This window comes from Helianthus annuus, chromosome 14, assembly GCF_002127325.2.
Source record: "Helianthus annuus cultivar XRQ/B chromosome 14, HanXRQr2.0-SUNRISE, whole genome shotgun sequence".
Taxonomy (NCBI): domain Eukaryota; kingdom Viridiplantae; phylum Streptophyta; class Magnoliopsida; order Asterales; family Asteraceae; genus Helianthus; species Helianthus annuus.
In genome coordinates, this window is record NC_035446.2 from 35,010,525 (window position 1) to 35,032,429 (window position 21,905).

General features: G+C 36.0%; 3 protein-coding genes across 7 annotated transcripts; 1 reads left to right on the forward strand and 2 right to left on the reverse strand.

Moving 5' to 3' along the window:
* The first annotated feature begins 291 nt into the window (after positions 1-291).
* Positions 292-3,517, forward strand: LOC110921137 (putative F-box protein PP2-B12). Its single transcript, XM_022165406.2, has 3 exons — positions 292-720; positions 2,623-2,741; positions 2,834-3,517. The coding sequence occupies exons 1-3, from the start codon at positions 448-450 to the stop codon at positions 3,345-3,347; spliced, it is 906 nt and encodes a 301-aa protein (XP_022021098.1). The 5' UTR covers positions 292-447; the 3' UTR covers positions 3,348-3,517.
* A 331-nt stretch (positions 3,518-3,848) lies between these two features.
* Positions 3,849-6,271, reverse strand: LOC110921138. Of its 2 annotated transcripts, XM_022165407.2 has the most exons (7): positions 6,037-6,271; positions 5,861-5,972; positions 5,747-5,790; positions 4,783-4,893; positions 4,616-4,708; positions 4,196-4,302; positions 3,849-4,101 (listed from the first exon to the last, which is right to left on the reverse strand). In XM_022165407.2, exons 1-7 carry the CDS (start codon positions 6,117-6,119, stop codon positions 3,962-3,964), a joined length of 690 nt encoding a protein of 229 aa, XP_022021099.1. In that variant the 5' UTR covers positions 6,120-6,271; the 3' UTR covers positions 3,849-3,961. The 2 variants fall into 2 exon arrangements, with proteins under 2 accessions (XP_022021099.1, XP_022021100.1); XM_022165408.2 differs by lacking the exon at positions 4,783-4,893 and having other exon boundaries at positions 6,037-6,270.
* A 3,178-nt stretch (positions 6,272-9,449) lies between these two features.
* On the reverse strand, positions 9,450-14,995 carry LOC110926464 (OVARIAN TUMOR DOMAIN-containing deubiquitinating enzyme 1). 4 transcript variants are annotated; one of them, XM_022170222.2, is made up of 11 exons: positions 14,816-14,995; positions 12,782-13,022; positions 12,650-12,673; positions 11,962-12,027; positions 11,795-11,878; positions 11,584-11,706; positions 10,839-10,891; positions 10,666-10,715; positions 10,464-10,564; positions 9,737-10,028; positions 9,450-9,619 (listed from the first exon to the last, which is right to left on the reverse strand). In XM_022170222.2, exons 2-10 carry the CDS (start codon positions 12,950-12,952, stop codon positions 9,756-9,758), a joined length of 945 nt encoding a protein of 314 aa, XP_022025914.1. In that variant the 5' UTR covers positions 12,953-13,022; positions 14,816-14,995; the 3' UTR covers positions 9,450-9,619; positions 9,737-9,755. The 4 variants fall into 4 exon arrangements, with proteins under 4 accessions (XP_022025914.1, XP_022025915.1, XP_022025917.1 ...); XM_022170223.2 differs by having other exon boundaries at positions 12,782-13,025; XM_022170225.2 differs by lacking the exon at positions 12,650-12,673.
* Between the last annotated feature and the right edge of the window lie 6,910 nt (positions 14,996-21,905).

Here is a 21,905-nt window from a genome sequence, read left to right on the forward strand (position 1 = left end):
GATTTAATAAATAGTTTTTTTAAATTTTTAGGATGTTATGTAACTTTTTTTTAAATTAATATAATTTTGCGTTTTATTTTATAATTCTTAACTATATAAAAAACCAACATGGACCACTAACGCCGCTAACCCACGCTCCTTGCACACTCAACTTTTTTTGGGTGGTCTGATAAAGCCCACAATCACACCACGAGTCGAGCAATCCCACCAACCGAACCCCCACACCTCCTCATGGTCTATAAAGCCAACTCAATGAAATTGATAAAAGAAAAGCGTCCACGTCATATCCTACCATCGGCAACCGCTTTTAACTCTTTCCTCGTCAACTTTCGTATAAAAGCCAGCCCCTTTTCCTTAACACCCACCATATTCTTCACCCTTAAGCTATCTCTCTCACATCTATAAAATTCCCCACAACCACAATTAACCGTTGCAATCAAATTAAAAATGGAGAAAAGTGAAGAAATTGATGGTAATTTTTTTGAGTCGTTACCCGAAGGGTTTATAGCGAACGCTATGGCCCGTACGAGCCCTAAGGATGTGTGTACGTTGTCGTTGGTGTGTACGTTGTTCAAATCGGCTGCGGGATGGGACGCTGTTTGGGAGAAGTTTCTGCCGCCGGATTATCAGAAGATTGTTGCGGCGGCAGACGGTTGTTCGAAGAAGGAGGTTTATCTACGCCTTTGTGATTATCCGGTTCTTATTGATGCTGGAAATAAGGTTTGTTTTTTAGTTTTTGGTTTTAATTTTGTTTGTTTTATTCATAACTAACTCGTGTATTATTCGGGCTGAATAATAAAAATGTTAGATCGTGATGAAGATTTAGGAATTATAAAACGACGCCGTTTAATTAACTTGTTAAAAAGTGGGAAATAGAATCTTGTGCTAGTATAACTATACAAGGGCTGTTTGTTTACCTCTTAATGAGCTCTCTGGTTTAGAGCTGTTACTAGTTCAGCACTTAATAGTTCAGACTGTATGTTTCACGAGCGAGGAGATGTCTGAATGGTTCAGACATTGCCTTTGAATGGTTAAGATTTATACAAAGTCTGAATGGTTAATATCTCTAATCTGAATTGGTCAGACATTTGCCTCTGAACGGTTAAGTATTATACAGGCTCTTAATGGTTTAGACCTCTTACTGGTTCAACACTTAATGGTTCAGACCTCGTACTGGTTCAGATCTTTTACTGGTTCAGCACTTAACCATTCAGATGTTGCCAAACAGCCCCTTAATTATTAGGTATAGGAGATATGTTTGTTGATTAGTTTGATGTATGAGGAAATCGAGTGTTGGTGTTTTGGATGCTATTATTTTTCATGTTTATGATAATACAAGAATACATTTCATTAGCAAAATATGTTATTTTGATTAAGAAGTGAGAAACATACACAAAATTGGGATTATGAACTACGATCAGGTAACTGAAAATGATGAAGGGAATGATGAGCAAAGGTTTTTCTTTGATGGATGCATTTGAATTGAATTATGCAATTGGAACATACATTTTGAGTGTTTATACATATTTTGAAGAAAATAACTATGTTTTAATAAATGCAAGGCGCGTGCACGCGTGATGTATGCGCGCCTAGGCGTGCTTTTTAGAAGTTACAATACATATGTAAAGTTAGTCTTTCATGATAGTGAGCGAATTTTCTCATTTTTATGGATTTGAGTCCCGGAAAGTAGTTTAGAGAAATGGTTTCTACATGACATTTTTGTTGCATTTTGAGTAGGCTCAAATGGTAGGTACCCTTAGGAAGAGACAACGTGGATTAGTTAGCTAAAGGCTGAACAAAATGGCTACCAAAAGAACTTCTTTATCTCTTCATAGACTCAAAATAGCTAAACGCTGAACAAAAGCGTCATTGCAATTTGTGAAATGTGTTGATAAATATGGCTTTTCGCCTTTCTATAATAAGCACACATCTATAGAATAATATCACATGTTATGATTTAGTTTTGCGTACCACATGCGATGTTAATACGTCATCTTACATCATAGTATCTTTTTTTGACCCATGTTATTCACCCTAGATTTTCCAAATTTTCTATTTTCTTGAAAGGGAAATTAACATAGACATTGACTCTTCGTTCTTTTCCTAGCGACTTGAAACCTCTACATGTTAAATGAAGTTAGGGATGTTTGTTTTTTTTTTTTTTTTTTTGACTTTTTTTTTATCATACATTATTGTATTGAACTTCCAATTCTTGATATTGTATGTGTCTTACCTTCTGTAACTTGTAAATCAAGTATGTGTTGGCGTTTGGCCGGTGTCTGATGATGTGACGACTTAGATGGCCGCCACGTTGATACAAAAAATTAATAAGAATTTAAAAGTTTGGTACATTAAAAGGTATGTTATATAGTTCAGTACATATCCATATGGTGAGAAGTTTCATTCATTTACATAAAGTTTGCCCTATATATTAAGCAGTCTAAGCATGAGGTCGGGGATAATTCGGTAATTTTACACCAATCTCAAATTATGCATAAACATCATTCTCTAAATCTGATATATTTTGACCATAAATAGTTAGAAAATCATAATTTTAATCCGCTCTGCGTTATGAATTATGATGTTACTCTCGCGAATCTGAGTCTATTGTACTTGTAACAGAGCTTCTGGTTACATAAATTGAGTGGAAAAAAATGTTACATGTTGGCTGCACGAGACCTCTCGATCATTTGGGGCGATACCCCGAGGTACTGGAGATGGATTTCTATCCCCGAATCAAGGTTACATTTCTCCTCTTTATTTAATATTTGTCTTTTCATTGTTGGTCTAGAATTTTCTTTTTCTGAAAGCACGGATTTGACCCCAACGGCAGGTTTGCTGAGGTGGCCGAACTTGTTAGTGTATGTTGGCTCGAAGTTCGTGGTAGAATCGATACTTCCCTGCTGTCATCCGACACTCGATATGCCGCTTACCTTGTGTTTAAATCGGCACCACACACTTATGGATTTGAATACCATCCTGTTGAAGTTTCAGTCGGTTTAATTGGTGCTGAGAATCAAACCGAGAGTCAGATCAAAACGGTTTTTCTTGAACCGGAAGCGTCCGAAAGGTACAGACACGGTGAGTATGAGCGGTCACTGCCGGGAAGAAGACGGATGGGGGTGTTTAGCCGTTTGAGAGGGTTAGCTAGCCGAGCTAATGCAACCCCACCTCAAATTGGCCCGAAACGCCGACAAGACGGGTGGCTTGAGATAGAATTGGGCGAGTTTTATAATGGGAAGGGTCAAGATGGGGAGGTTTATATGAGCATGATGGAAGTGAAAGGAGGGAACTGGAAGGGTGGTATAATCATTCAAGGGATTGAAATTAGGCCAAAGGCAAGTTAAATATTTCTTTTTCTTCTTGTTAACAATGATTGATGGTTCTAGTCTTGTACTTATGATATGATCGTTGTTGTCCTGTCCGTATCACGCTTAATTGCATCGATCTTGGACCCCACCGTACACTTCTGTTAGTTGAGATGCGAAATGACAATTTTACTCTTTCTTTTTACCCATGTTCTTTGTAATAACAAAATGTTTTACACTACACCCTGTACAACTAACTTTTAGCAAGTCAAACAAGCAAGCCAGCCTCGGCTCAAGCTTGGCTTGTTTACAAACCTTGCCAATTTCGAGCAAGCTTTTTCCGATGGAGATTCAAAGCATGAGCAGCTCAGTGAAGATGATTCCAACCCTGATGTCAGGATTGAGGGGTGAAAACATCTCTGGGTATGGACCATTCGGAAGGAGTAGTTGCACACTTGCACTCCTTTTGCGCCCATATGTGGGATTTGGGGCTTAATTTTAGGCCTTCTAAGCATATTTGGGACCAAAATATAAACACTGTTTGGACTAAATCAAATTAACATTTGGATCAGACCGTGATGGAGATTTCAAAGATTCCAAAATTACATAGCACATATGCAATGAAGCGATGATTCTAACGTACAAGTAATTTTTCAAGTAATTTTTCTTTGTTCTTCATTTTCGTACATCTCTTCCAAAACTAAATACTGAAGTGCAACGGAATATTTAGCAGCTGCTGTTCTCACAATTTCCGGACCATTACTCTTGATGATAAATGACCCGATTCCATCACCTGCCAACAACAAACAAACACATTGCAAGGTTTAAACATGCAAGTATATGTCATTTATATGTGATTTACTATTTCAAGATAAAACCGTAGAGACCTTTGACGGTGTATATAGAGTTGACCCATCTCTTGTAAATGTGAAGAAATTTAGGGGTGTCACCATGGTGAGTGTCAGATAACAAAAGCATACAAGTCCCTGTTTCACTGTGTTCAAAGCGGGTGAATCAGTTGTATAATAAGTTAAAGAGTTAATTACTGTTATGGTTTGTCAAAAATCACTATTTCAGTCCATTAGTTTAAAAATTGCGATTTCAGTTCCTGTGGTTTCACTTTCGTAACCATTTCAGTTGATGTACTTAACAGAATAATGGATTGAAATGGTTACGAAAGTGAAACCACAGGGACTGAAATCGCAATTTTTAAACTAATGAACTGAAATAGTGATTTTTGACAAACCACAGGGACGAAAACAGTAATCAACTCATAAGTTAATAACAAACATAAATGGTTTACTTACTTGGCATGATCAATTGCATTCCGACACAAAGCTAAAGTTCGAACTATCGCCAATTCTCTTCCACGAGGACTATGGTACCTCTGTTGGCAAATTCTGCATTACACAAAACAAAGCTAGGAAAAATTAATGTTGTCAATTATCTCTTTGAGAGAGAATATCAAGACTACCTTTCATCAAAAAATTCTCCAAAATCATCAATTATAACCAACACAGGAAACTTATCATGCATGTGAAAGGCAGCAAAGAACTTGTTGATCCCTTCCTCATCCTCCACATATCTAGAATTTTTTTTTTTTTTTGCATTATAAAGTAAATTAAATATCAACAAAGAAAAAGCAAATTGGATTTTAATAATCCAACCGACTGGACTGGACTGGACGATAATAATTCATTCCAACAAAGCCGCTCCTAGCTTTCACTGTCGTTACCTGAACTCTTATCTGCTCCGAACTTTCATGTATGTCATGTCAAAATAATTTACAACATTCTGATCAGGCAAAAGCCAGCAGTTGTCAATTGTTCATTATTAAGCACACAGGGTTTGGTTTGCTTTTCTGTTACAGTGAGATTACGAAAGTGAAAGTTACGAGTATAAATTAGTTTAATCGTTAACTTTTTTTACACCTAAATTACCGCCTAACATTGCACTCACAAGAATTTAAACCTACACCACTTTTGTGAGGGGCAAACACCCTACCACTAGACCCCCTAGAAGTTGGTTCGTTTGATAAATGGGCCAACATGAACAAGAAATTTCGTTGGATTAGTCAAACGAACAAGGTCTCGCTCATTAAATTGTGTTGATGGTATAAATTATTATCAGATATTTTGGATTATTAAAATAAAATGCAATTTCCAAAAAGAAAAGAGGGCAAAAAAGGAGTGAGCACTGGTGGGCAGTGATAGGAGACCAGGGAAACTTGGGCTCGATCCTTGAGCCAAACGGGTTTTACCGGTAATTTACCGTCGTGCCTATGGGCGGGTGGATTACAGGGTTTTCCCCGGAATTGGTGGTGGACGAATCAGGGTACACTCGGAGTACTCCGTTTGTCCAGTGGTGCCCAAGAGTGTTCGTGATTGATTTGTTCGCCGTTAAAAAAACAAAAAAAAGAACAGAATCTTTAATCTTACTTGATTTGGATTCGATCAAACACATTAGACGACGGATCAACTCCCTGTGAATCAATCAATAATGAGCAAACAACAATGATAGTAAAAAGTAAAACAATATAAACACAAAAAGACCTTGGAGAGAAAGGGGGCTTTCGTGCGCCGACTGCAAATAAAAACAGCAGACGTGTGGGCGTCGTTGACGAGGAAGTTGAATGCGAACTGGAACAGCAGCGATGTCTTCCCTCTGCAACAACATCAAAGTGATTAGATGGTGTGTTTGTGAGAAAGATGAGTAATAGAGTGAGTACGATGGAGGAGGGCCTGAGAGGAGGATTATTGGATCGTCGTGTGTGGTGGGGGAGTTTGTGGTGGAGAAGAATCTCTCCACCATTGTTACCGGTGGTGAGTCGAGGGACGAAGGAGTGAGTGTACTTGCCCCCTCTAGTCTACCCCTAATTAGACTAAAGGGTATGGGGCCGGCTGAGGCCCGGCTAGGACCGGCGCCGGTCCCCCACACCACCTCCCTGGGGCTCGGCTCGGCACAACCGGCACCCCACAGCCGGGTTAGCCGATCCTCTCTCTTAACACACACATGTATACATATATATATACGTAAAGGGGCTCATCCCCCATCCCCTAGGTTCATCCCCTCCAAGCCGAGCCTACGTGACAGCCCATCCCCTTGGAGATGAGGCTCTCCATACCCTTTAGGGGGCGTTTGGTTCGCATGAATTCAATAGAATTTAAGGGAATTGGAATTTGAATTCCATCTCTTAAAATGTTTGGTTCACAGAATTTGATGGAATTGGAATCTCAATTCCAATCTTCATGTGTTTGGTTGACAATGGAATTGGAATTGGAATTAGGCATGAATTCCTTCAAATTCCTTTAACTAAAGGAATTCAAAATCCTTCCTATATGTGAAGGAATTAAAGTAATTTCATTGGAATCTTCGACCGTTTCGACCTGCACCGTTTCAACCCGTACCGTTTTGACCCATACTGGTTTCAACCCGTACCGTTTCGACACGAACAGTTTCGACTCATACCGTTTCGACGCGAACAGTTTCGATCCGTAACGTTTCGACGCCAACGGTTTCGACCAGTAACGGTTTCGACCCGTACCGTTTCGACGCGAACGGTTTCGGCCCGTAACGTTTTGATGGCGAAAGTGGAGTTGGTCACATCCTCTGCTCATATGGCTGAAAATAAAAATGGTTTACTATCATTAATATATACATGCTGACTCACAGATAAGACCAAAACACACAAAATAATCCTTTATAAACGGTTTCGAACCGTAACGTTTCGATGGCGAAAGTGGAGTTGGTCACATCCTCTGCTCATGTATGGCCAAACATTCATATGGCTGAAAATAAAAATGGTCTACTATCATAATATATACATGTCGATTCACAGATAAGACCAAAACACACAAAATAATCCTTTATAAACGGTTTCGACCCGTAACGTTTCGACCTATACCGTTTCGACGCGTCCGTTTTGACCCGTACCGTTTCGACCTGTACCGTTTCGACGCGAGCTGTTTCGACCCGTACCGTTTCGAATCGAACCGTTTCGACCCGAACCGTTTCGACGCGAACTGTTACGACACGTACTAGTGGTTGTGGGTGCCAGGGTGATGAATTCCAATTCATTTGACAACCAAACACAACAAAAATGGAATTGAGATTCCAATTCCAACAATTTCCAATTCCAATTGGAATGTTTAAATTCCAAATCCAATTCCTTCAAATTCTAATTCCTATACAAATTCCAATTCCAATTCCAAAACATTCCGCGAACCAAACGCCCCCTTAGTCTTAAGGGCATGTTTGGCTAACGGGGTGTTTGGGATTCCTTCTCAAAAACAACTTATTAACTTATATAAGTCATTAACTTTTCAAAATAAGCACTAATGGGTGTTTGGTTTAGCTTTTTAAACTTATGCTTATATAAGCTAATTCCAAGAAGCTTATGGGAACATGGTTTTTTAGCTTATTTGAATAAGCTTATTTGAAGAATATGGTTTTTTACTCATTACACACAATGATAACATACCCCTTCCCATAATACAAAATAACTTAACAAACAACTAAAGATTAATTATTAATTATCAACTTGTAGAATATAAGCTAATCCAAACACTTAAAAATAGCTTATCAAATGAAAGAAAATAAGCATAAGCTACTTGAAAATATAAGTATAAGCCAAAAAAAATAAAAGCTAGGCCAAACACCCCCTTAAATAAGTTAAAACAAACACTATAAAAACAACTTATTAACTTTTATAAGTCAATAAGTTATAAGTTGCTCCAAAATAAGCTAACCCAAACACCCACTAAGTTGTTTAAGTTAAAAAGGATTTTTTTTTTAATAACTAATTGACTTATGACTTTTTAAAAATGGGTTTTAAAAAAGTGTTTAGATTAGTTTATGAGTTGGAAATAGCCAATAAGTCAATAAGTTGTTTTTTAAAAAGTGTTTAGCTTAGCATATTGATCTAAAATGACTAAAAGTGTTTGAAAAGCTATAAGCTCCTCAAAAACTCACAACATTCTAACTTCTCAAAAATGATTTTTTCTCCTATACAAAAAAGTCATTGTGAAAAGTCCTTTTGGGTTTGTCAAACACTAAATCTCCTTATTAGCTTTTTGTAAAAGTCAATAAGTTATAAGTTGGGATGGAAAAACTTAGTCAAACATGCCCTAATATTTCAGCTAGGTTCATGCATTTGTTGGGGTTTTTTTCTGACTTGGTGTTTACTTAAAGTTCTTAACCAAGGACAAATCTATTTGGATCAACAAAATGTTCCCATTATATTTGATTACTAGATAGGATTTTTAGGCCTACACGTGACTTGCATCTCATCCATTTTGGTAGTATATCCGTGTCGGTAACGAAAACTTAATGATCTGGGATATCAAAAATCACCAATTCGTTCATTTGTTACAACGGCATGAATTGGATATTCGATCTCGTCATTTAAATCCATTTAGAGAAACATATCATCATTTTGGCACATAAGTAGCAGAGATGAGGATGCTAAGGTGGATGTGTGGGCACATCAAGATGGATAAGATAAGAAATGATGTCTTTGAGATAAGATAGGCAAGTTAAGAGGAGGTGATGCCCATAGTTAGAACCATGGACACGCTTACTATGTAGGGGAGAATGAGCAGAGGCAGATCTAAACCGAGTTAGGAGTAGCAGATTAGGCAAGATTTATTACATTTGCATCTCTCTAAGGACAGTCGAGAATGGGAGTTTGTGGAGTCGGGGATTTAAGGTTAAAGGCTTTTAGGAGTAGGGTAGGGTTTGTTTTTGTTTTTTTCTATTCTCGCCTTACGAGTTTAGTTTCTTAGTGTTTTTCTTGACGTGGTACTTGCATGCTATATACATCCTAATTTGAATTTTATGTGTGGTTATAACTTTGGAGCTTTTATTATATGACATGTAGTACTGAACATATGCCGTGAATCATAACAAGCTTTCAGTTGGCATATAGCAACATCAGTTACTGTTTGTGATGGAGAATTCCTTATTACAACATCAATTACTGTTTGCAATCGGTTCTTATATGTAAAGCAGTCGTGCCTGACCAGTGACCACAAGAATAACCATCTCTGGCCAAGACATCCTCTTTATAGCTTTGCTCTCGTGGTCAGGCACGGCTATTTCAATATTAGAATGGTAAAGGAGTTATGCATGTCCACAAGAATATCAACAATAGAAACCAACCATTATCGAGTCTAAAAGGCAATAGTACTGGTATAATCCGATCAAAATGTTAAAGATTTCATATTCAAGTACAAATTGGAGAAACATGTTAAAAGTTTTTGAAACCACTCTGTTCGAGCATTGCAATTTGCACCCATCTTCACAATCGATACCTGCAACACGTTATATTCGTCCTTACTTCCATGCACGTAAAAATAAATAAAACTCATATGCATGTAGTGTAATAGCCTAGCCTAGCCGGTATAACAAAAATCGCACAATCAGCTTACCAGAGCACACACGATGTTTTCACTTTTTGTAGAGTATGTCATAGTGACCAGGTCGGTATAACAAGACAATGAACGGGTTTGGTTCAGACCCAGTCTCACTAGTACTAGCGTTTGCACCATCTGCGGGTGTGGGAACAAAATCATGATGGTTCACACTCACACCGCCCTCCTTTTCACATGAGCTACGGTCTAGATATACAACACGAATGGGTACACCCAATGCATCACACAATGCTGTGATGTGCACATGGTCACTTTCTTCGCCCATGGGCTCCACTGACGTCTTGCAAAACTTCCATATTTAAGAAAACGTACTTCAGTAAGTAACAACTATGCATTTAAAGATATTAATATCAAATTTTCGTTTAATACCGTACCCAATAAAAAAATCATAAATTTCAAATATACATACACGCATTCTTATATTATATATGCTATAAATATGCTATTTTGTCACATCAACCAACTTTTGCCCCTCAACTTTTATAATAAACAACTTTAGCTCCTCAACTTTTATAATGACATGTTTAGCCCCCTTAACTAAAACATCAATCAACTTTAACTCTCGCAATTTGCTTATCTACGTTTCTAACCCGCGTAATCCACGAGTTTGATATTAAACTCTTTTGATTGGTTAAATATGATATTACGCAAGTTTTCAGGGGTACATATGAAATTTCCCCGTAAAACAAAGCCATGAAATAGGAGTTTTAAGTACAGAACCAACCTGCTCTACGGTTGTATTTGACAAGCCAAGTATGAAAGGTTCGAAGAATTCCGAGCGTTTCTTGATTTCTCCAGAGGTGACGAATCTAAAAAACATCACAACTACAAAGTGGACAAATCATTAAATAATTGGTAATTAATATAATAGGTGGTTATGAACATAATAGGAAAGGTATAAATTATTCCAAATTGCCAAAACTAACCATAATCAGATACACACTGATCGCGACTTCTTGATACGAGTTCATCATGACTGAAAAAGAAAAGAGATTATTTCAGGCTCACAAAAACACTTCAATCCATATTCAGACAAAGGCATTTCAGTTTTGCTTTTATTAAATTATTTGAAGAAATATGAAAAAGTTGATCCCCAAACCTTATAGAAAGCTCATTCCCTTGAAGAACACTATCCAGCTGCTCGATAAACAACTGTTTGGAACAAGATCTAAATATATCAGGCTTTTATATGTTAAAAATTCAAATACAACTGGAAAGTTCCACCCGCGCGTTGCAGCGGGTAGGCTTTTAAACATCGAGACGTAGATGAAGAAAGCTTACGGTTACGATAAACATTATTGCTGTCCGAATAAATGTTAAGAAACACAAAATTGAACTTAAAATTAAAAGAAGTAAAAATTTGAACATATGAAAAACCTTAACAATAGCATTTAAAAATTGTTTAGTTAAACAATAAAAAAATGTTAAATAATAAGAGAAAAACTTGAAAAAAGAAAATAATTTTAGTTAGATTAATTTTATGTATGCTAAATATGAAAATAAAAAAAAGAACTTATAATAGTTTAATTAATTTTTTTCTGAATAAATTGGATAAAACCTAAGAAAAAAATTTATTACTAATATTAGAGATAAATGCAATTTGTTTGCATAGTATAATCCGTAATTTTGTATGAGAAAATAAAGGAAACATAATATATTAATAATCAAGCTGAATTTGAAAAGAACTATTTATATATAATGTACGGTACTACTTTAAAATAAATAATTATGACATTTTTACCTTTGTGCACACAGATATTGTTCTTTAACATATATTGGTATTTTGGTAACTAAATTACATTAGCCGTCATTAAAGAATGGATTCATTATGCATGGAAACTTACTGAGAAAAAATCTTCAAATGTGAAGTCAGCATAACCTAAATCCTGAAGGGTCTTTCTGCATTTTTCCACATTTGCTTTAACGTGCTCGACCTCTGCTTGGTCTTGCGATTCAAGAATATGTTCCTTTTATGCATAGAATGAAAATATAACTCTTCAGACCAACAAACGGATGCAGATATTAGGATAAGAGAGAAAAACGAAATGAGCATACGAGATAAGAGAACATAAAACTCCGGAAGAAACAGTTCCCATCTCCACGCGTTCGTCTAATGGCGGCATATTTTTCACTCAGCACCTGCATACAAGTACAAGTCAAATTTCAATGCAAAAAAAAATATATATATATATTAACATGAAACACAAAGAGATAAAAGTAACCTTTATTTTCTCCAGTAAAATAGGGCTTCCAGACTTATACTCAGCTTCTAATGAAGAAAGAGGTTCCTGTAATGACACGAATAAAATGTTTAAACTAAAAAGTATACTTAGCACAGAGCTCATCGTATAATAAAAACAAGACTACAAGAGTAAAATGCCATTTTTGCCCTTGAGGTTTGGCCAGTTTTCCAACATTCGTCCAAAGGTTTGTTTTTCCGAATCTGGATCCAATGATTTGAAATCTTGCCATTTTCATCCGGCTCGTTAACTCCATCCATATTTCTCACGCTAAGTCGGGTATTTCACTCTTTTTTGTTAACTTAAACGGCAATTTCCGAATTGCCCTTTAAGTACATTATAAGCTAAATGCTTGTACATAAAGTGAAAAAAACCGAATTGCTCTTTAAGTTAACAAAAAGGACGGAAAGACCCTCGACTTAACATAGAAAAATGGATGGAGTTAATGAGCCGGATGAAAAAGGCAAGATTTCAAACCTTTTGAATCCAAATGCGGAAAAACAAACCTTTGGACAAACGTCGCAAAACTAGCCAAATCTCAGGGACGAAAATGGCAATTTACTCTATAAACAAAATAATCCTTGAACCAAACAAGCAAAAAACACCACACCGGAAAGCGTTACACCATGTATTCATAGAATATAATATAGTGAATATACAAAACATATACCTGATAACGACTTCCAAAAGGATACTGCAAACAGCCATGTATATTAAGAGAAATTTGTAAACATAGACACCACTACAAAGGGATTTATTTATCAGCGATAAAAAAAACTTTAAACAGTTATTTTTATATTACCTTATCACCAACAAACGGAAACCTAGCTGCATCTTGTTCAAAAATTGCAGACTGTTGTTGCATAACATCACTATCCTTGTAATTGGACCAATCATCATCAGCTTCATAATCTATGTTGAATGCGGTGGACTCTGATTCAGATTCCACAGGGATCTCATCATGATTCTGCATCTTTTCCAGCAACAACAATACTGCAGGAATTGTTTTCGTTTATGTGGTTGCTTTCACCTCTGCCAAGAACCTGCTAAAAGTTAAAATATGCAAAGAGAACGGTTACATTATATATCTAGAAGGATAATGATAAGTTAATGACAAATATAAAAGGAAATTAAATGAGTATATTTGCTTAAAGTTAATAGATGAAGAACACTCATTAAAGCAAAGATATAATTGGCCCGTAGCATTACAACTCAAACAATGCTTACCCTCTAATGCTCGTTTAACTAGACCATCTTAGGTAGAAATAGACGACATGTAGAACATTCAAACATGAAGGCGGTAAGAGTGGTATGTCCCTAAGAGCTTCTCAAATAGAAGCCCTAAGAACGCAGCCAGGTTACACCTGCCAGGCGTTTGCCCCATAGTCACCAAATTCGCGGTTTACTCCGATTTGGGTATGTGGTTCTAGTTCGCGATTCGCTAGATGGGACAAATTCGGTACGGAGGGGGGTAGGTTCATTTCGGTAAGATCCGGTACGGTGTACCACTGAGTCTCGATATACACAAATTAAAACAGAAATTACTATATTCGTTAATCCATATACCAAAATCCAATATTCATATTACCAAATAGAAAACATAAACATAAAGTTCTAAAATTCTAATCTAGAAAACATGAAATTTGCCGATATTTATATATGATTCTGTTATAATTTCTGTGTAAATTCTTTTTGGAAATTGGAAGAATTAAGGTCGTCGCTGGTTATACATATTCTGGGGAGTTTCCCGCTTGCCTCTTTCCCGCCAATTTTATACGTACCCACAGTGAAGGTACGTATTAAAAACGAACCAAAAAACATACCCCAAAACGAATTGAACGCTGAATCGAAACCCTAAATTTGCAAATTAGGAAGCAAATTGGGTTGTATACGTATTCCGTATGGTACGAAACGTACCAAGTCGATGTACGCTGGTTGGCCAGCGAATTTGTATACGTATTCCACATCCCTCACAGCCAAAAACGTCCAGAACTCCAGATTGAGGATGCTCTAAGAAGCAACTAAAAGGAGACACAATTACGACAGCAAGCCCAGCATGTTGAGAGCTCACAGCCAAACACGCAAACAGCTTGAACGACCATCATGGTTGACTACATGACTTAACTCGTGTTCTTGTTTCCGTGTGTTATTTGTCAAGTATTACTTCTAATTATTCACATATAATCCATTAACAAAACACATCAACAATACCTCTTAATCTGTTTCACTAACGGCTCCTTACTAATTCAGTAAACTTCATAATCACAAACGGATGAGTATGATATCAATATCACATCCATAGGCATATGATACCACATTCATCATTAGATAATTACATAAAAAATCAGAAATAAGTTTAAAAAATCTAATAAAACTAAAAACAACCACGCAGAGTACAAATTACACAACAAAACCGAATACAACTAAACAACAAGATGCATTCAGATTATCACAACACAAAATTCCAACTATGCCCTAATTTTAACAAATAATTCAAAAGCATCAACCCTGTTTTAAACAGAACAAAATATGTAACCTACAAAACCCTAACTTCAGTTAAAAATAGAAAATTACGAACTTATGCATATAATTCCACGTTTATCATCCATCATAAAATAACTACATAATAAAATAAAATTAAAAAAAAAAACACTAAAAAAATTGAAAATCAGGTAAAAACAACTACAAAACTGATCCGCAACGAAAGAACAAGATGCATTAATATTATCACAACACAACTTCAAACAAACACCCTAATTTTGACGGAAAATGAACATGAAATGTAACGTGTAACGTACAAAACCCTAATTTGAGTGAAAATTGGAGAAATTCGAACCTGTAATGTGAAGATCTGAAGATGACGATGAAAAACCGATCAGAAATTAGAGAAATTGAGAAGATGAACAGCAGAAATTAGCGCAGATGATCCATGATGAGTTGTGAGTAGAGTAGTTAATCGAAGAGAATGATGTGATGATTGACGTACGATTGGCGGCTTTTTAAACACGTTCGACCCGGCCCGTATCTCGGTATCCGAGCGTGGAGTGGTTTGTGAAGTGTTAATATTAGGGATTTTTACATATTTCCCCCTATATATTTCTCCAAACCAAAAAAACAATTACATATTTCCCTTTTTTTGAGAAATTACCCAATTACCCTTATAAAACCCATATAATCGTTTCCTATTCTCCTAGTATACACACGAACCCTGCCAAACCCTACAAGATCGTTTCCTATTCTCCTCTAGTACGCACAATTGCAAGTCCAGGTATATTGATTACTTCGATTGTTATTATTTCTGCATCGATTGTTAATGTTTTTGCATTGAATATTATTGTTTTTGCATTGAGTCTTGCTGTTTTTCATCAGATATTGATTTCGCATCAAGTATTATTGTTTTTTGCGTCATTCAAGTTAATATGCTGAAAAAAGTCTTATCTGATTGTTTTTTTTATGCAACGATTGTTATTGTTCTACTATTATTATGTATTATTTGTTTGCTAAGAAATAAGAAAATGAAAAAACAATGAACTTTTTGTGGTGTGATAGTGGGTCGGTGGGTATGAATCAGTTTATTGTTTCAATGCATATATGTTTCAATGCAAGTTTAGGAAAAGCCTAAGCCTATTGTTTGTAGAAACTAATCCTTCTTAATTGTTTCAATGCATTGTTTCAACAGCCTAATTCTTATTGTGATAATTGTTTGTTTTTTTTAAGGTGATTCATGAAGGAAGATGATGATATGAATGATATGGAAGACCACTTATCTACACCAATTTGAGAGAATGAGGTAGAATCATCAATACTCAACATCAAGCCTCAACAAGCAAAAAGGGACGAGGAAAGAGTACAAAAAAAACATGAAAGTAATTCGTCAAAGCTGAGCGGTTGATTTTGAATTTTTGGTATCGTATTTGTACTTCTTAAATTTTACTAAACTTTATGTTTTTGAACGGAATTGATTACGAACAAGTAAGGATTGCATTTTAATGAAAGTTTCGAATTTTTATTATGTGGTTTTGTTTGTATTGTTTGACAAAAGTAACGAGTAGAAGAATTTGGGTGATACTACATGTAATTGATTAATGATATTAGAATGGGGAAATATGTAAATATTCAGTGAGTAGTTCATTAAGGGTAAAATAGTCATAAATAAGAGTTATTTTAATGAAAAGGGGAAATATGTAATATATATGGGTTAGGGAGGGGAAATATGTAATTGTTTTTTTGGGTTGGGGAAATACGTAATAAGGCAGCTTAAGAGGGGGAAATATGTAAAAATCCCATAATATTATATTACTAAGAGTAAACTGCCATTTTGGTCCCTGTGGTTTGATCAATTTTACCATTTTAGTCTAAAACTCAAACTTTTTGCATCTGGGTCCTTGTGGTTTCAGTTTTATTGCTATTTTGGTCCAAAAATAAATCAAGTCATATTTGTCTTATAAAATCCTGTTATTTTGTCATTTTCTGCAGGGGCAAAATGATCATTTCTTTTTTATAAATAAATACCATATTTTATAAGACAAATATGACCTGATTTGCCCATGAGGAAAATGACAAAATTGCAGGATTTTGATAAGACAAGTATGACCTGATTTCATTTTTGGACCAAAATGGCAATAAAACTGAAACCACAGGGACCCAGATGCAAAAGGTTTGAGTTTTGGACTAAAGTGGCAAAAGTAACCAAACCTCAGGGACCAAAATGACAGTTTACTCTATTACTAAAGTATAGTTTCAGTCCCTGACGTTGTCAATTTGGTTCAATTAAACCCCTGCATCAAACAGTCGTCAATCAACCGTTAGTTGACTAGGGTGTTGTTGTCTTTTTACTTAAAAAATGAAGAGCAATACAGTCATTTTGTATTTTCTAACCTAATATATCACATCCTTCTAAAACCCTAAATTAAACAATTCAGTCCTCATATCTTCTCCATTTCCGGCAACCAGTTGATTTTTTCGGCTAACACTCTTAGAAAACTCGAATCGTTGCAAGTTCTCAACCTTAGATTGGAGTGGAAGTGATAAGCCGTGGGTGCGACTTGATTTGAGACAACCATGCCCGTTAGATGCGTTATGGGCGCCGGATTATTTGTATGGTTATAGCTAGTAATGTCAAAACATAAGAAAAACTAAGCATAACCAAACTTTAAACTAAAATTAGTGTACCTAGTTCTGGTAGGGGTGAGCTGAAACAGAGCATAATCTAACTGGATTCTCGAATCCATCTTGGTTCTAACTTCTACTTCTTTCCACCACAACGATGAACTAATGACTTTTAGGAGTGATTCAGAACCACCAAACACATTATGATCAAATCGAATATTGGTGGGATATCTTCTAAACTAATTCTGATGGTGACAGTTTTCTTGTTTTAACTTTAATAAGTATAAGAGAGGTATTACTTGATCATCACTTTTCTGACATCGTTGGAATGGATAGAAGCATTGTGATGAAAAAAGTAACCACTTTATAGCAACAACCACCTCAACCGCTTTATGTTGTCTTTGGGGTTCTGTATTCTATTCCATTAATTCTGCATTCTGATAATAAGGTGAAAAGGGATTCAGTTAATTTGTTTTGGTGGATTTTTAGTGATGTTGAAAATACAATTCTAATGTCATAAGATGCTAAGATCCAATCTGTTGTTGTGAATCTAAAAGTAATAATAGTAATTAACGTGTTTTCATCAGTTGACCACTATTTGAATATGCGATACAGGGTTGGTGTGATGTTAAGCCTCTTTTTATCATCAGGTATTCTACAAAAGGTTGATTTTCTGGCATCAGCTTAATTTTTCTAGCAACCAGTTTTAAGAATTAAAAACCCTCTGTATCGCTTATAATCAGTCTTAATCTCGGACATATATTCTTGTTTATTTTGATTTTAGACATGTTTTTATATTGGTATGCGGCGGCGAGGGGCGGCGGCTGGTGGTGATTGTGTGGAAAGGGGCGACGGCTGGTGGTGTGGAGAGGGGACTAAAAGGGGATTTGACTTGTTCGTATCGCAGTTTCGGTCCCTTAAGGGTAGTATGGTCTTTTAACCATAATCCAAACTGTTGACTAACAGAGTTTGGTGCAGGGGTTTAATTGAATCGAATTAACAACGTCAGAGCCTGAAGTGTTGATTTTTTTGAAATAAGGACTGAACCTGCGAGCGGGTGTTAACCTCAAGGACTGAAAGTGTACTTTGCTCTTATTATTATTATTATTATTATTATTATTATTATTATTATTATTATTATTATTATTATTATTATTATTATTATTATTATTATTATTATTATTATTAGAGTAAGTATAGTTTCAGTCCCTAAGGTTTACTGTGACAACCCGTTCTCTCGACCCTAATTATCAGGAGAAGGTGTCACACCCCAACCGATGGCGGAAACATCGGAGTGAGATGAAAACGAGATTGCAGGAGACTTCATAACACTATTTGTGACAATAATTAAATAATGGATTTCATTTCATTTCTAAAAAAAGTCAATTACAAAGATTTGAAATAAATACAACATGAGTAACGAAATACAATACAATAAGAATACAAATTTAAAGTGTGTATCTAAGCATCCTACTAGATTCCATGCATCATCAACATCAACGCTAAACCTGCAACATGTTTTAAAAGTGTAGTTCAATACAAAAGTATTGGCGATCATACAAGTTTGGTGCGTAGTATGTAAGTATAAAAATGATAAGGAACAATCCACATGGCAAACCTAGTTATCAAGATTAACGTATAAACTGGCATGCGATTTACAGGTCAACCCTCTGTTTACGCAAGTATAAATGAAAATTTAACATGACCACTAGTCTACGGGTGATGCGTTACTCCTATAGCGCTATACATGTTAAGTGGAGGCTTGTACGAAGCTAATGACAAGTTCATCACATAAGAATCACCAAGAAAACACGAATCAAGCATAACAAATAGTAAGCATGTATTGGATTGTTTGTTTGTGTATTTGCATAAGAATATGTATACTAAGTGTGTTTTGTATATAAAAAACATGTTACACCCAAAAGTGTGAAAACGGTAAGATGGGTCAAGTATACTCACATTGGTTGCGTTCGCGATTCCTTGAAAAATAACGCACGAAAAGGAATTGGGAACTTGGAACAAGGAGGGTTATCCTAAAACAAGAATTAGAAAGTACTAAATAAAAATGGAAAAGTGAATAATAAAATTAATTGTATCTATACGTAGAGTATAACTTGGGTCATCACAGTTTCCTAAATTCGGGGATCCGGGTAAGATCAAAGATCGTCACCTCTTAGAAAGTTAAAGGCTGTCCAAAATTTCGATCAGAAACATGCAACCATCTTCAAGTTCTTTTTTTCTTCACTAGGGAGAAAGCCCGTGCGATGCACGACATGCATAATATCTATTGTTTGTTCGTGGTAAGACGTCTGACACGGCCAGTGCATAACATGTAAGACAATACGCCTACAAAGGGGCGTGCTTAAACTTTATTAATACCATGGACCATAAGTTGTTTCCTTGGCAAAACCTGCCGGCCAAAAAGAAGTGAAAAAAGATGTCTTCTAAGAAAAAAAACATTAAACAGAAAAAAGGAAAAACGCATAAACTCTCGCACGCCTTCCTATCTTATTGTATAACACATAGACCAAACTTTAGCTAACGCATGCCACCGTCATCCTCAATCCCATCACCAGCCAACTGACTGCAGTGAAATAATGAAAAGAAAACTATTAAAAATGGTATACTATGTTTACGTATATATGCATCGAATAGTAGTACGGGTTTTCATTACTAACACTAAGTGCAGACGGTATACAAATGATTAAAACAAATATCATATATAAGTTGTGACGCTTTCAGGTGGTTTATATTTCTGAATTGGACACACTTTTCTCTTTAGTAGCCTACGATAAACCTTTAACCTTTCACAGATCCAACAAGTCATGTGTTATGCATAATGCCTCATGCCACATAGGGTGTTTTATTGGCTCAAAAATTATGTCCACACGCATAGCCGCCTGAAGCTCATAGCCACTTTTGACAACTATCAGATTGTTAAATAGATAATAACCACATGTCAAATACCCATTTATACAATAAAAGAAAATGCAATCTAGGCTGCTATAAAAAGAAACGGATAATTAATGGCAAATTTATATATATTCTTCAAGAACACTACCTGAAACTCTATCAAGCATAATTTGTTGATGATGCAATATTTGTTACTACTAACAAACAATATAAGACCTATAAAGGAAAGTCTAAATACATACTTTTTGTCATCAATAAAACACAAATTCTTGGAAAGGTCACTACACAATTAATAATTTATCATATAACAGTTTATATTTATTAATTCAGTTGTTGATGCATGGAATGCCTGTTGACTACGTCTGCATTACGTCTTACGTCAAGATAGGTCAACATAGGAGCTAGAATGTCAAAATTAGGTTTTATGTTGATAGTTTCGCTTATTTGTACATATGTTGAATTAGTTCCGCTTATGTGTCAGTTAATAGGTTCGCTTATGTGGTTTAGGTGAGAGGTTCGCTTATTAGGCATGTCGAATAAGCGAAAGCTCAGGTGCTATATATAGTCACCATAAGCGAAACCTAGTCAGTCTTTTGGTGGACACTGAAGCGGAACCTGATCATTGTATTGGCACTGAAACTCTGTCAAATCTGATTCAAAAAGTAATAAAAGAGAAGGAATTGAAAAGGAAAAGTTGTGTAACCTCATTTACGTTGATTCCGCCTTCGTATGTGAAGATGAACGTTCTCAACTGACTGTTTAGGGTCAGAACACGGTCCAATAAGTGGCATCAGAGCTCAGGACGAGGAGTTCATACTACTACAGCTTGATTCTACCGAATTCTCTCATTTCTACTCACTTTCTCTCATACTTTTTCAGTTTGAACTGGTTCCTACGGTTGAAATGGCCTGAATTTTGACTATAACGTGTGAAACACAGTAATAACAAACCCTAGAAAGTTTCAGGTTAAAATTTGGACTAAAACATGGTGAAAATTGGTTAGAACTAGGTTCCACTTATACGGATAATCGGAGGTTCCGCTTGAAATAACCTAGTAGTTTCGCTTTTAGGGACATTTCGCTTATAGGTTCCGCTTGAAATACATAGTTCCGCTTGAAACAAACTGATAGTCTCGCTTATTCAGACAAGTAGTTCCGCTTATTTGAATGTTTCGCTTGTTGGTTTCGCTTGAAAGAACAAGTAGTTTCGCTTGTAGTGACATTTTGCTAGTTCCGCTCATACGAACACTAGTTGTTTCGCTCATAAGGACAACTTGCTAGCTTCGCTTATCTGTCAATACATACTTTTGCTTATCTGTCACAAGCTGGTTTTGCTTATCAATCATACCCTGTTTCGCTTATTTGTCACATTTTTCAAAATCTCGAAAATTTTTCTAAGTGTTGGTTGACTTTGCAGGTACATTCATGATGGATGATATTTTCTTGAACCCGTTCAGTGATATGTACGCGTTTGCAGGAAATACCGGAAACGATGATACTTCATCAAACAAAGAAAATGAGAATCCGCAGAAAGAAAAGAAAAAGGAAGCTTGGGAATCGGAAAGTGCCTTCGGAACATTCAATAAACCCCCAAAGCTAATGGCTATCGAGGAGTACAGTCGGTGGTCTAGGAAGTTTGAAGATTGGCTGATGGCATTCGCATTTCCCAGCTGGAAAAGTTTGAAGAACTGTTATGCAAATGGAAACAAAAATGATGAAACGTTAAGATCAGCTGAAGAGATTGATGCATTTGTAGCTGAGCAAAAGTGTGTGGCTTTGTACACGACATCATATCAATAGAATCACGTCATTAGTATGTTCTTGTGTGTTCGGTCACGCACGTTCACGAATTCCGCACGTCGAACGTTCGTTACGCAATCGTACGGTGTCAAAACCGATCCTACA

What these genes read in the sequence shown, in the direction of transcription:
- LOC110921137 (XM_022165406.2), top strand. Translation starts at nt 448, where the DNA reads ATGGAGAAAAGTGAAGAAATTGATGGTAATTTTTTTGAGTCGTTACCC. An exon ending in TTATTGATGCTGGAAATAAG is followed by an intron (nt 721 to 2,622) that starts GTTTGTTTTTTA and finishes TACTTGTAACAG; the next exon opens with AGCTTCTGGTTACATAAATT. An exon ending in ATTTCTATCCCCGAATCAAG is followed by an intron (nt 2,742 to 2,833) that starts GTTACATTTCTC and finishes CCCCAACGGCAG; the next exon opens with GTTTGCTGAGGTGGCCGAAC.
- LOC110921138 (XM_022165407.2), bottom strand. Translation starts at nt 6,119, where the DNA reads ATGGTGGAGAGATTCTTCTCCACCACAAACTCCCCCACCACACACGAC. An exon ending in GGAGAATTTTTTGATGAAAG is followed by an intron (nt 4,709 to 4,782) that starts GTAGTCTTGATA and finishes TGTGTAATGCAG; the next exon opens with AATTTGCCAACAGAGGTACC. An exon ending in CTCTATATACACCGTCAAAG is followed by an intron (nt 4,102 to 4,195) that starts GTCTCTACGGTT and finishes TGTTGTTGGCAG; the next exon opens with GTGATGGAATCGGGTCATTT.
- LOC110926464 (XM_022170222.2), bottom strand. Translation starts at nt 12,952, where the DNA reads ATGCAGAATCATGATGAGATCCCTGTGGAATCTGAATCAGAGTCCACC. An exon ending in GTTTTATGTTCTCTTATCTC is followed by an intron (nt 11,707 to 11,794) that starts GTATGCTCATTT and finishes TATGCATAAAAG; the next exon opens with GAACATATTCTTGAATCGCA. An exon ending in CATTTGAAGATTTTTTCTCA is followed by an intron (nt 10,892 to 11,583) that starts GTAAGTTTCCAT and finishes TGTTCCAAACAG; the next exon opens with TTGTTTATCGAGCAGCTGGA.